The 12,449-nt window shown below is 36.4% G+C and overlaps 1 protein-coding gene and 1 long non-coding RNA gene across 2 annotated transcripts in view; one reads left to right on the top strand and one right to left on the bottom strand.

The window, feature by feature from the left end:
* The window catches only part of LOC124393358 (myb/SANT-like DNA-binding domain-containing protein 2), a 9,216-nt gene extending 5,597 nt beyond the window's left edge, over positions 1 to 3,619 (top strand). The window contains exons 3-4 of the mRNA XM_046861114.1: positions 1,449 to 1,503; positions 2,028 to 3,619. Coding sequence (XP_046717070.1) covers positions 1,449 to 1,503; positions 2,028 to 2,883 — 911 coding nt within the window. The 3' untranslated portion in view covers positions 2,884 to 3,619. The remainder of the gene's footprint in view (positions 1 to 1,448; positions 1,504 to 2,027) is intronic.
* Positions 1 to 12,449, bottom strand: part of LOC124393361 — a 25,527-nt gene that overhangs the window by 2,924 nt on the left and 10,154 nt on the right. The window lies entirely within an intron of this gene.

The raw sequence follows: 12,449 nt of genomic DNA, 5'->3' as shown, positions 1-12,449 counted from the left end.
ACTTTGTTATTTAACAGTTGACTGTGGAATATTTAGTAGCGAGGAAATTTCACAACTGGACTTATTGCACAGGTGGCATCCTGTCATGGTACCATGCTGGAATTCACTGAGCTCCTGAGAGCGACCCATTCTTTTACAAATGTTTGTAGAAGCTGTCTGCATGCCCAGGTGCTTGATTTTATACACCTGTAACCATGGAAGTGATTGGAACAACTGAATTCAATCAATTGAATGGGTGAGTGAATACTGTTGGCAAAATAGTGTATGTTTTATATGTTCAAATTTAATTTCTATAGTTCTGTCCCTTGTGAAGATATACTAAAATGGTTACTGAAATGTGAGGGGTGTACTCACTTTATTTTTGAGGTTTAACAGTACAGTTCAATACAGTACAGTGCAGTTTGGTACATATTTCGGTTTTTAAGTCACGGTTCGGTTACAATTTGGTACTGTTCGGGGAAAGAATTGCAAAACATGAAATTGCATTTTTCCATATTAATAACGCATTAATGCAAATTCATTTTATAGGCACTAATTTTATTAACATGCAATTAATGCAACACATTTCTGTTTGACAATTTTTATTAAAAATATAAATACATATAAAAGAGTCTAATTTAATTTAGGCATTTATTTCCAACATCCTTTCTTTACTAAAAAAAAAAATATATATATATATATATATATATATATATATATATATATATATATATATATATATTTTATATATATATATATATATATATATATATATATATATATATAAAATGTAATCGCTAAACATTTGTTTTACTGATGCGTAAAAAAGTGCCAAGTTTCACATCAAGCACTAAAATCCGCCATGTTGCACACATCTGGCAATTAACCCTCTGGGGTTTTGTGGCATTTTTTGCTCATAATGGCAAAATAAATTAAAAGGTTTTTTGTGTGGGTTTCTTGATTGTACAGATAACAACAATACACAATTTGAATCTGTAGAGGGTCTACTTTTTGTATACACTCATAACTTTTGTTATTGTTGTGATTTTGTAAAATTCAGAAAACAGGGTGCAATCTCTCTTCTCTTTCTTTTTTTTTTTTTTTTTTTTTTTTTTTTACAAAACAAATTCTTTTATGTAATCTGTTCGATAGTTATAAGAGGTACAGTTTCTCCGGTATCACCTCATTAACCGTCCATGTGGAAACGTAGCAAATGTTATCTTGATGATAACAACACAATACTAATTGAAGCAGAATGAAAATTGAAGCAGCTGATATATTATAATAGTTTTACAGATTTAGATCATCTTTTTTCTTAGTTCTTAAAAATCGTCTCAAAAATTAAACATTTATTGTTGTAGACATTATAGAGTTTCTGTTTTTATGCAGCAATCATGTATTGCTGGATAATTGTTCAATTGTGCAGCATTAATATATTTTATATTTGCATGTTTACTTGTGTATTACAGAGGAAATCCAACTTCCAAAAAACAGGGTTTTACAGATAAAACCAGAGGCTTCTGAGTAAGTACTTACTGTAGTCACTCTACCTATAGAATATTTTTCTTCTATCCTTTGGCCCTAATGCAATCATAATTATAGAGATTGATTTTTCAGTACTCAAGTTTTGAGATTTAGATTTATCATTTCTGTGCTGCATAGCTTAAATTTTTTAAAATAATTTAATTTGAATTAATGCAGATTATTCTATTTAAACAAGGATTTTCTCATAAAATGTTCTATTTGGTATAGGACTTGATTTTGACAAATTTTGTTTGAGCTGCTGAGCCTTTCGCAGTCTGTTATGCAAATCCAGTCACAGAATGACATATCCAGGAATATTTATATTTTTACATTATCCTCTGCAGGAAATCTCACTAGTGTTCACATGGAATATGCAGATGTTCTCAGTTTGTGTATTCATGGGTATTTAAAGATTTAAATATATTTTTTAATTAAAATAAACATTATTTAAAATGAAATTTAAATAACTTGAATACTTGATGATGATTTATTAATTACATTTTTTTTTTTTTTTTTTTTTTAAGCCCACATCATGCTGTGATTTCCTGCAGGCGGCAAGAAGTGATGCAGAATGTAATACGCATCCTTGAATCAGTGGATGTCAAATGGGAGCACTTCCAAACATGGACGGACTTCTCACGTTTGCACCTCTCCAACAAGCTTGCCATTTTTGGCGTAGGCTACAACACACGGTGGCGGGAAGAAATCCGTTACCACTATGCGGAGATCAGCTCGCAGGTGCCCCTCGGGAAGCGTTTGCGGGAGTACTTCAACCCGGAGAAGACAGAGGGCAGAGAGATCATGACCAAGGTGCAGAAAATGAACTGGAAGAATGTGTATTACAAATTTCTCGACATCACAATCAGTGAAGCGCGCTGCCTCGAGCTCCACATGGAAGTGGACTGGATTTCTATTGCACAAACAAGCTCTTCTGGTTACAGCAACGGATCACAGTACTTGCTTCCAGGCGGCATTCCAAAAACCTATGGTCTGTACGCTATTGGATATGAGGAGGAAGAAGAAACTAGTAACTTCAACTCAGAAAACATTGGTTCTTCAGTTGAACTTGGCGAGAGTGGAACTAAGCAAAGGAGGACTTCATCCAAAGTAACTTACTGCTACCTCGGCATAGCGGAAGATCGCACTCTTCAGCAATGCCTCTTTCAGCACTTTCAAAGTTCAGGGAAGTGTTGTAGTCGTCCCGAGCCTGCCATCAATAGGTTTTTGCAAGACAACTGCTCCAAGGATGGAGGCTCTTCTTCCGTGTACATTAAATTTATTGAAGTGGAGCTGGACTTTCTCTCAGCTGGATCCTTAGTGGAATGTTTAGAAACGGCTATTGGGTATGCCTTGAAGTTCAACAAAAAAGATACCTTGTGACAAATAATTTGTTCTGTGTATTTGCACAAATGTACTGCAGAGATCTCGACACAGCTCAGCATTCGATCTAGATTTATCAGCCAGAAAAAATAACTCTAGATCTGAAACTGGACAGCATCTAGATCTCTACTGTGAAGTTGTAACAGCAGTTGTTCAGGAAGGTTAATGTTCCTCCCTTTGCAGTAGATGTAATCAGGGAGTTGTGGACCTTTTGAAGTTAAAATGGTGGACCCAGTGGCATCTGAATGATGCCAGGTTTCTTTTCAAAACTGCCTTTATTTTTTATCATCCAACCAGTGCTTCAAATGATTCAAGTGTATGTGGAGACATGGCACTTTTTACATTTCCTATCAGTGATAAAAATGAGGGGAAAATGAAAGTTTATTGCTGTAGAGGTCTATATAATATATATTTATGAATATTGATGTTAAGCATTCCAGCATTTTTAGGAAGAATTGCATTCGGATGTTTTCACTATATCAGTATTTGTTTATATTTCTTTTTTCTTGTGAACTCACACAGTGTCTTTATGTATAACTGTTTCCGGATCACAGTATTGTTTACATGAATGGAAGAAAAATAAATAAATAAATTTAAATAAAAAAGACAATATTCGCACTCATTTATTATGTCTTGTTAAAGAGAATGTTTTGCATGGTTATTATTTTAACACTCGAAACCTGTGAATTTAAATAATTCATCCCTTTTTTCTCTCTCTTTTCTTTCTTTTACTGTCAATTATTTAAACAAATTGAAATTGCCATTCCTATTGGGAAAAATCACAAAGTTATACATGGTACACATAAATGTAAAACTTATTTAGGAGCAAAATGTCTATCAGCAACGAAATCTTGTAAAAAGGCACTCTACATGACCAAAGGTTTGTGGACATCTGTAGATCGCAGTATGCCCATGGGAATTTCAGTATGCCTGTGCTCATTCAGCCACAAGGGCATTATTGTGTTCTGGCACTCATGTGGGGTGAGGAGAGCCGGTGCTCATTCCAAATATGTTCAGTGGGGTTAAGGTGCCGGACACTTGATTTCTTTCTTTTAGACCTTGGCAAAACCACGTCTTCAAAGGTGCTTTCACAGGGGCATTGTCATGTTTGAACATGTTTGGGCCTATTAGTTCCATTGAAAGTGTACTGCTATAGTATACAAATCGATTCCAGAGAATTCTGTGCTTCCATGTTTATGACAACAGTTTAGGGAAGATTTATATACCAGTGTCTTTTTTTTTTTTTTTTTTGGTTGTATAGCATAATTTTGCATATTTTTTGAATGCTTAATTGCTTTTTTTCCTTCAGTTTAATGTTTTAGGAGTCAACCCAGTTGTGGAATTACCCATCTAGACCAGATGAAATGAAAGAAACAAATGCTTCAACTGAATAAATAGGTATTAACTTGTATCTGTGTTCTATAATTCAATTTGTGTGAACAGCTGACAGCTTGCTCAGTGTTTCTACAAAGCTTATAAACATAGTTGTTGGGTTTTTTTTTTTCTTCAAGCAAATTATTAATTAATGGTAAAATGAATAGCACTATTTTATCCTTTATATAATTAATTATCTCTGACATGTATGAGGACAGTGTGACAGCAGTAAGGGGTGCAGTAGGAACTACAGACTGGTTTAAGGTGGAGGTTGGACTGCATCAAGGATCGGCACTGAGCCCTTTCTTGTTTGCAATGACGATGCGATGGACAGGTTGATGAACGAGGTCAGACAGGAGTCTCCATGGACTATGATGTTTGCGGATGATATTGTGATTTGTGGTAAGAGTAGTGAGCAGGGTGAGAAGAGCATGGAGATATGGGGGTATGTGATGGAGAGAAGGGGAATGAATGTCAGTAGGAGTAAGACAGAGTACATGTGTGTAAATAAGATAGAGGGCAGTGGAGTGGTGCTGCTGCAGGTAGAAGAGATGGAGAAAGTGGAGGAGTTGATGTACCTGGGGTCAACAGTGCGAAGTAATGGAGAGTGTGTTAGGGAAGTGAAGAAAAGAGTGCAGGCAGGGTGGAGTGGGTGTAGAAGAGTGACAGGAGTGATTTGTGATAGATCGGTATTTGAAAGAGTGAAAGGGAAAGTTTATAGGGGACCTGCTATGTTGTATGGTTTAGAGACAGTGTCATTGAGTTAAAGACAGGAGGTGGAGCTGGAGGTAGCAGAGTTAAAGATGTTGAGATTTTCATTGGAAGTGACGAGGATGGACAGAGTAAGAAACGAGTTTATTAGAGGGACTGCGCATGTAGGATGTTTTGGGGACAACGTGAGGGAATCCCGATTAAGATGGTTTGGACATGTGCAGAGAAGGGACATGGGGTACCTCGGTAGGAAAATGCTGAGGATAGAGCCGCCAGGAAGAAGGAAAAGAGGAAGACCAAGGAGGAGGTTTATGGAGTGGTGAGCGAAGACATGCAGGTAGTTGCTTTGAAACAGTCAGATGTAGAGGACAGAGTGGTATGGAGACGGATGATCCAATGTGGCGACCCAAATGGGAGCAGCCGAAAGATGATGATATTATATAATCTTTTTTGTTTTCAGTATGTGACCAACAGGTGGCAGTAGAGACACCAGAAGGCAGATCTACGTCTCTTTCGGATTCTCCCATTAGGTGTCGCCACAGCGGATCATCCGTCTCCATACCACCCTGTCCTCTACATCTGCCTCTTTCAAACCAACTACCTGCATGTCTTCCCTTACCATGAGAGACATGACGTGAAATCTTTACCAGATGTTGGTAACAACCAATGCAATCCACACATCAAATTATACATGTTCATAAATGTTATGTGTAATGTCACAGGGAAAAAGTATTGAACACAAAGAACAGGAGGTGCAAAAAGGCAAGGAAGGCCAAGACACCGGCTGAAATCAATCAGTAAATAGAAAGCAATCCTGGCCCTTGTCAGTGCACATTAATATCAGCTGTTTACCAAGGTGTCACACAAAAAAAAACATCTTATGATGGGTAAAAGTAAAGGGCGCTCTCAAGACCTTTGCAACCTTATTATTGCAAAACATACTGATGCATTGGTTACAGAAGGATTTCTAAACGTATGAATGTTCTAGTGAGGACTGTTGGGTACATAATCCAGAATTGGAAAGAACATTTCACCATAAACCAGCCACGACTAGGTGCTCCTCGCAAGATTTCTGACAGAGGAGTGAAAAGAATATCAGAAGAGTTGTCCAAGAGCCAAGGACCAATTGTGGAGTGCTTCAGAAAGACCTTAAATTAGCAGTTACAATTGTTTCAAAGAAAATAAGTAATAATTTTAACTGCAATGGCCTGTGTGCACGCTCACCACGCAAGACTCCACTGCTGAAGAAAAAGGATGTTGAAGCTCATTTAAAGATTTTCTACACAACATTTAGACAAGCCTGTGAAATACTGCGAGAATATAGTTTGGTCAGATGAGACCAAAATTGTACTCTTTGGATGCCATAATACACCATGTTAGGAGGACAAATAGTACTGCACATCACCCCAAAAACACCATACCATCAGTGAAGTTTGAAAGTGGGAACATCATGGTGTGGGCTGTTTTTCAGTATACCATACTGTCAATCTTCATATAAATGAAGGAAGTATAAATGGAAAAATGTACTAAGACATTCTTGATAAAAATCTGCTGCCACCTACCAGTATGATGAAGATGAAATAAGGGTGGACATTTCAGCAAGACAATGATCCCAAACTCACAGCCAAGGAAACTCTCAATTTGTTTTCGAGAAATAAAATAAAGCTGCTAAAATGGACCAGCCAATCACCTGACTTGAATCCAATTAATAATCTATAGAATCAACTAAATATCAGAGTTCATAGAAGAGGCCTATGGGAACCATCAAGATTTGAAGACAACTAGTGCAACTAGTTTCTCCATACAGGATGCGTCTTGAAGCTGTCATTATCAACAAAGGCTTTTGTACGAAGTATTAAATACATCGTGTTCAATACTATCTCCCTATGTCATTTCACATGTATGGTTTGATTTCTTTTTGTGATGTGTTCAATACTTATTTTGCTCTCTAAACTGGACATAATCAATCACTTCTCAATCGGCTCCAATTGGTACAAAACGCGGCAACACGTCTTCTCTCTAACACCTCCAAACACTCACACATCACCCCTGTCCTCCGCTCGCTTCACTGGCTTCCGGTGGGGTTTAGGGTGGAGTATAAGGACCTGCTGTTTGTGTTCAAGGCCGTCAATGGTCTGGCCCCGGCCTACCTGGCCGAATTAATAACGGTCTACCAACCAGCCAGAACTCTCCGCTCCTCCCTCATACGAAGCATCACTGTGCTAAATGTTTTTAAATCGCAGTTGAAAACTCATTTATTCATACAAGCTTTTAACACGTAGCCCCTGATTCAACTGCTATTTTATGTACAATGTGTTCTCATATTTTATTGTCTATTATTGTTTTACTGGAAAACGCCTTGTGCTCCTTTTGGTTGTTGTAAGGCGCTTTATGAATAAAATTTGATTGATTGATATTTTACCCGCTGTATAAAATTATGATTTGACTTTCTGATTTTAAGCTACTCATCTGTCTTTTATTTGTAAATATTCAGCAAATACACATTCAAGAAATGTAATATATATGGATTATGGTTTGAGCCAAATTGGAATGTGGATAAAAAGGCTATAAAGACAGAGAATTGTGTATGTAAGTTTATTGTTATAAGACCATGTGTGTGTTTTCTGCACAGCTCGAATGTGAATATGTAAACTATAAACAGGAAACAAAATGAAGGTAGCACTGAATAACACTTTTAACTCACACAATGAATTATTTAAACCTGGAATCCAATTTCCCCATTTACTCTTTTTAAGCACATAGTGCCGCAAGTCACGCTTGAGGGAAAGTTTACTGGCTTTGCAAAAGCTCAAACTATGATGTTGTAACAAATCAGTTTTTTGGCCTTTCCTGTATTACTGCAGATTGTTTAAGTCATGTTTTAATGTATGAGATAATGTATGAGCTTAAACTGAATTTATCTCACTAAGTGTAATTAATGCTATCCATATGATTTATAAAAGAATCATTGCAATATCCTTTGAAAAGAAAATACAACACTGAAGATGTAACACTTGTGTCTTTGGCCAAAATGCTGTTTTAAATAATAATACAAATATAATTCCATCTTTCTAACATCTTTCTAACCCTTGGCTGTAATTGGGTCTTAAAGCAGGACAATGATATCAAGAGCACCAGCAGATGTGGCATCCATGTCACATGATAATATGCTCAGAATGACTGCTTAATGACTTTAGATTCTAATTTACAATGTAATATTTGATGTATATTATCTGGAAAAAATTATTGTGATGTCTGACTTCTCTAAACTGTTATATGGATATCATTGGATGCGGTAGCAATCGAATTTCTCTTCACGTCAACTAGGAGACCTGTTCCAGAATGCCAATGCCCTGTGCACAAAGTCAGATCTATGAAGATATGGTTTACATGGCTTGGAGTGGAAGATATTAACCCTTGTCCAGCGGTACAGCATAGTTCCTGCACTTTTGATTAAGCCAAAAAAAGCCACCAAGTTCAAGTGCTGTAAAAATATGTCAGATCAATATTTTTTTCCACTTTTTTTTTACACAAATCTGTTAATCAACATCAGTTCTGATCAAAACTACAAAAAAAATGTTTTTAATCCAGGACTTTTTATTTTTAATTGCCAATTAAATTAGTGACTTTAAAGAAATGTAAAAAAAAAACCCACAAAATGACTGGAATTTGATATAAAATGTAATTGTAAATTGGAATTTCTTTGACAATTTATCACAGGCTTGGATGTCAAAGACTGGAGAAAAACTGACTTTTATACATGGTTAGTTTTTTTGCAGCATCAGCATAAATTATTTTCATCCTTATCTGTTGTTCGGGCTGAAAAAAGCCACTAAGTTTAAATGCTGTAAAAATGTCAAATCAATATTTTTTTTCCACTTTTTCCCACACAAATCTGTTAATCAACATCAGTTTTGATCAAAACTACAAAAATTTTTTTTATCCAGGCCTTTTTTATTTTTAATTGCCAATTGAATTAGTGACGTCACAGAAATTGCAAAAAAAAACACACATAATGACTGAAATTTTATATAAAATGTAACTGTAAACTGGATTTTTTTTTGACAATTTATCACAGGCTTGGATGTGTCAAAGATTGGGAAAAAACTGACTTTTGTGCATGGTTAGTTTTTTTGCAGCATCAGATCAAATTATTTTAATGATTTTTCCCCATTGACTCCCATTATAACAACATTTTTTTAATTGCTCCAAAATTACATTATATATGCATGCATTTTTAAAAATTAGTAGCGCCCTCTCTTGGAAAGAGGTTAGATTTGAGTGTTTTACTGTTGCCAACTAGGTAGCGCCAAAAGACCATGAAATAGAGCTGTGGATAGAAAACTTACATTTCCGCATTTTCCAATGGCAAATCCCATTCATTTCGCTGACGGGGTTTTTTTGTTGCAATTTTCTAGTATTTGCTAGTATTTCTGTGTTTGCGTGTGTTTTGCACGTGTTTGCATGCTGTTTGCGTGTGTGTGTGTGTGTGTGTGTGTGTGTGTGTGTGTGCGTGTAGTTTTGCTAGCATTGCATGCATGCATTGCATTTTTACAAGTAAATTTACCACAGACAATGCAATTGCAGATTGTCTCTTTACAATTGCTGCAAACAAACAAATCGCATGCAAACAAACATCATATCATCCTCTTAAAAAAGCCTCCTCCTGTAGAGCTTGCAGAAAGCAATGGCTTTAAAAATTACAAGCATGATATGCCGACAGGTCCACCATGTTGATAAATTTTCACCGTGTTGAAAAATAACTTTTTGGTATGTGGCCATGGCATGCAAGTGTTTACATCCACTTACCTTGTGTTTACATGCGGTTTGCGCGTGTGTGTGTGTGTGTGTGTGTGTGTGTGTGCGCATGCGCGCGACCGTGTGTGTGTGTGTGTGTGTGTGTGTGTGTGTGTGTGTGTGCGCGTGCGTGAAGTTTTGCTAGCATTGCATTGCATTTTTACAAGTAAATTCACCACAGACAATGCAATTGCAGATTGTCTCTTTACAATTGATGCAAACAAACAAATCACATGCAAACAAACATCATATCATCCTCTTAAAAAAGCCTCCTCCTGTAGAGCTTGCAGAAATCAATGGCTTTAAAAATTACAAGCATGATATGCCGACAGGTCCACCATGTTGATAAATTTTCACCGTGTTGAAAAATAACTTTTTGGTATGTGGCCATGGCATGCAAGTGTTTACATCCACTTACCTTGTGTTTACATGCGGTTTGCGCGTGTGTGTGTGTGTGTGCGCGCATGCGCGCGACCGTGTGTGTGTGTGTGTGTGTGTGTGTGGCGCGCGAGCGGCCTACGCTTTAGGTACGACTGCAAGGCTGCTGCTGCGTTTCCTACTAAAACATGGTGTGTAAAGTGGATTTATTTACCTACTGCCTTTTGTTGATAAGAAGTACACACTAAATAAAACAAGGTAAGTGGATGTAAACACTTGCAATGCTAGCAAAACTACACGCACGCGCGCGCACACACACACACACACACACACACACACACACACGTGCAAACAGCATGCAACACACACGCAAACACAGAAATACTAGCAAATACTAAAAAATTGCAACAAAAAAAACCCCGTCAGCGAAATGAATGGGATTTGCCATTGGAAAATGCGGAAATTTAAGTTTTCTTTCCACAGCTCTATTTCATGGTCTCTTGGCGCTACCTAGTTGGCAACAGTAAAAAACACAAATTTCATCTCTTTCCAACAGAGGTCAGTAATAACTTTTAAGAATGCATGCATATATAATGTAATTTTGGAGCAATTAAAAAAATGTCGTTATAATGGGAGTCAATGGGGGAAAATCATCAAAATAATTTAAACTGATGCTGCAAAAAAACTAACAATGCATAAAAGTCAGTTTTTTCCCAATCTTTGACACATCCAAGCCTGTGATAAATGGTTAATAAAAATTCAGTTTACAGTTACATTTTATATAAAATTTTTGTGTGTTTTTTTCCATTTCTGTGACGTCACTAATTCAATTGGCAATTACAAATAAAAAATCCTATATTAAAAAATTTTTTTTGTAGTTTTGATCAGAACTGAGGTTGATTAACAGATTTAAGTGAAAAAAGTGGAAAAAAATATTGATCTGATATATTTTTACAGCACCTAAACTTAGTGGCTATTTTCAGGCAGAACAACACGAGAGGGTGCATTTTTCCTACATTGAAAACTGCTGATGCATCATTTTTCAAAAAAAAAATTTTTTTAATTTTTTTGCAGAATTAATTGTCTTGCAAAAAATCAGCCCAATAGCTGAAACACACGTGCAGGTATCAGCGAATGAAAACATCAATTTGCCAAAAAAGGCCAGAACAACGGATAAGGGTTAAGTGGCCTGCTATAGAGCTCTGTCCTCGACCTTACTGAACACCTTTGCGATGAATTGTCCTTGTGGTTGAATGAGCACAAATCCTCACAAGCACAATACAAAATATAGTGAAGCATCTTCCCAGAATAGTGGAGGTTATTATAACACCAATTGGGGACTCAATGTGAAATTGAATGTTCAAAAAACACATACGGATCTTATAGTCAGGTGTCCACAAACTTATTTCTATATAGTATATACACTATATGAACACAACATGGGGTGTAAATTCTTTTTAACATGATTATACTTATACATATACTTATACACATACATATCTTCTGAAAGAACTCTTTATACACACATTAGTTCTTCTTGGAATTGCCTACTGTAAAATTGTTCCTAGGTGTGAATGTGTGTGTATGTCCTTTAAAATAAAATAAAGGTAAAATACAACTGAAACAGTATGATAGTTTTCACTGATAGTGTATGCATTCACAAATATTTTGCTTATTTCTGTAAAGGTGAGGTTTATATGTCTTCCTGTGCCCAACATTCAAACACATATATACACACTTTATATCTGATGTATTTGTTGAGCAGTGACCTTTGCTCCTGCATTATATCCTGCCTTATAAATGGGATCTCAATGACTGGATACCATTTGTATTGTAACTAAATATTTTACATATGTTTAAAGTACTAAGGAAAGTATGACAATCAGTAAAGTGATATGTGTGTGAATTGCTAGAAGTTGGTCACATTGTCTCCTGCAGTATGAAAGCATGTAAAGGTCTTTAGGATCCAACATTTTTCAGAGATACGGTATAAACTTTATCTGCAGGCAGGTTACACATACTGATTGCTCCCCGTTTACTCTAATTCCAGTCTGTCGGCTTGAGCTGTCACAGGTGGTAAGTATCTTCATTTTTATTTTATTTTTTACCTGAGTAGCAAAGCAACAGTAAATCTCTTTTTAACAGCAAACTAGACCCCATTCTCCTCTAATAACTAAGCATCACGTTGCATCAGCCTGAGCCCTGTTTCTATGGCAACGAGCCAGTCTGGTGGAAAAGTGTAAGTAGTTCACCTAAAGCCAGGTCTGCATAGACCATTTATGTTCATTATTCTGTCTGTCTGCTCA

The sequence above is a fragment of the Silurus meridionalis genome, chromosome 11 (genome assembly GCF_014805685.1).
Source record: "Silurus meridionalis isolate SWU-2019-XX chromosome 11, ASM1480568v1, whole genome shotgun sequence".
Lineage (NCBI taxonomy): Eukaryota > Metazoa > Chordata > Actinopteri > Siluriformes > Siluridae > Silurus > Silurus meridionalis.
The sequence above is the reverse complement of the archived record's forward strand: the minus strand, read 5'-3'. Positions and strand labels throughout refer to the sequence as shown.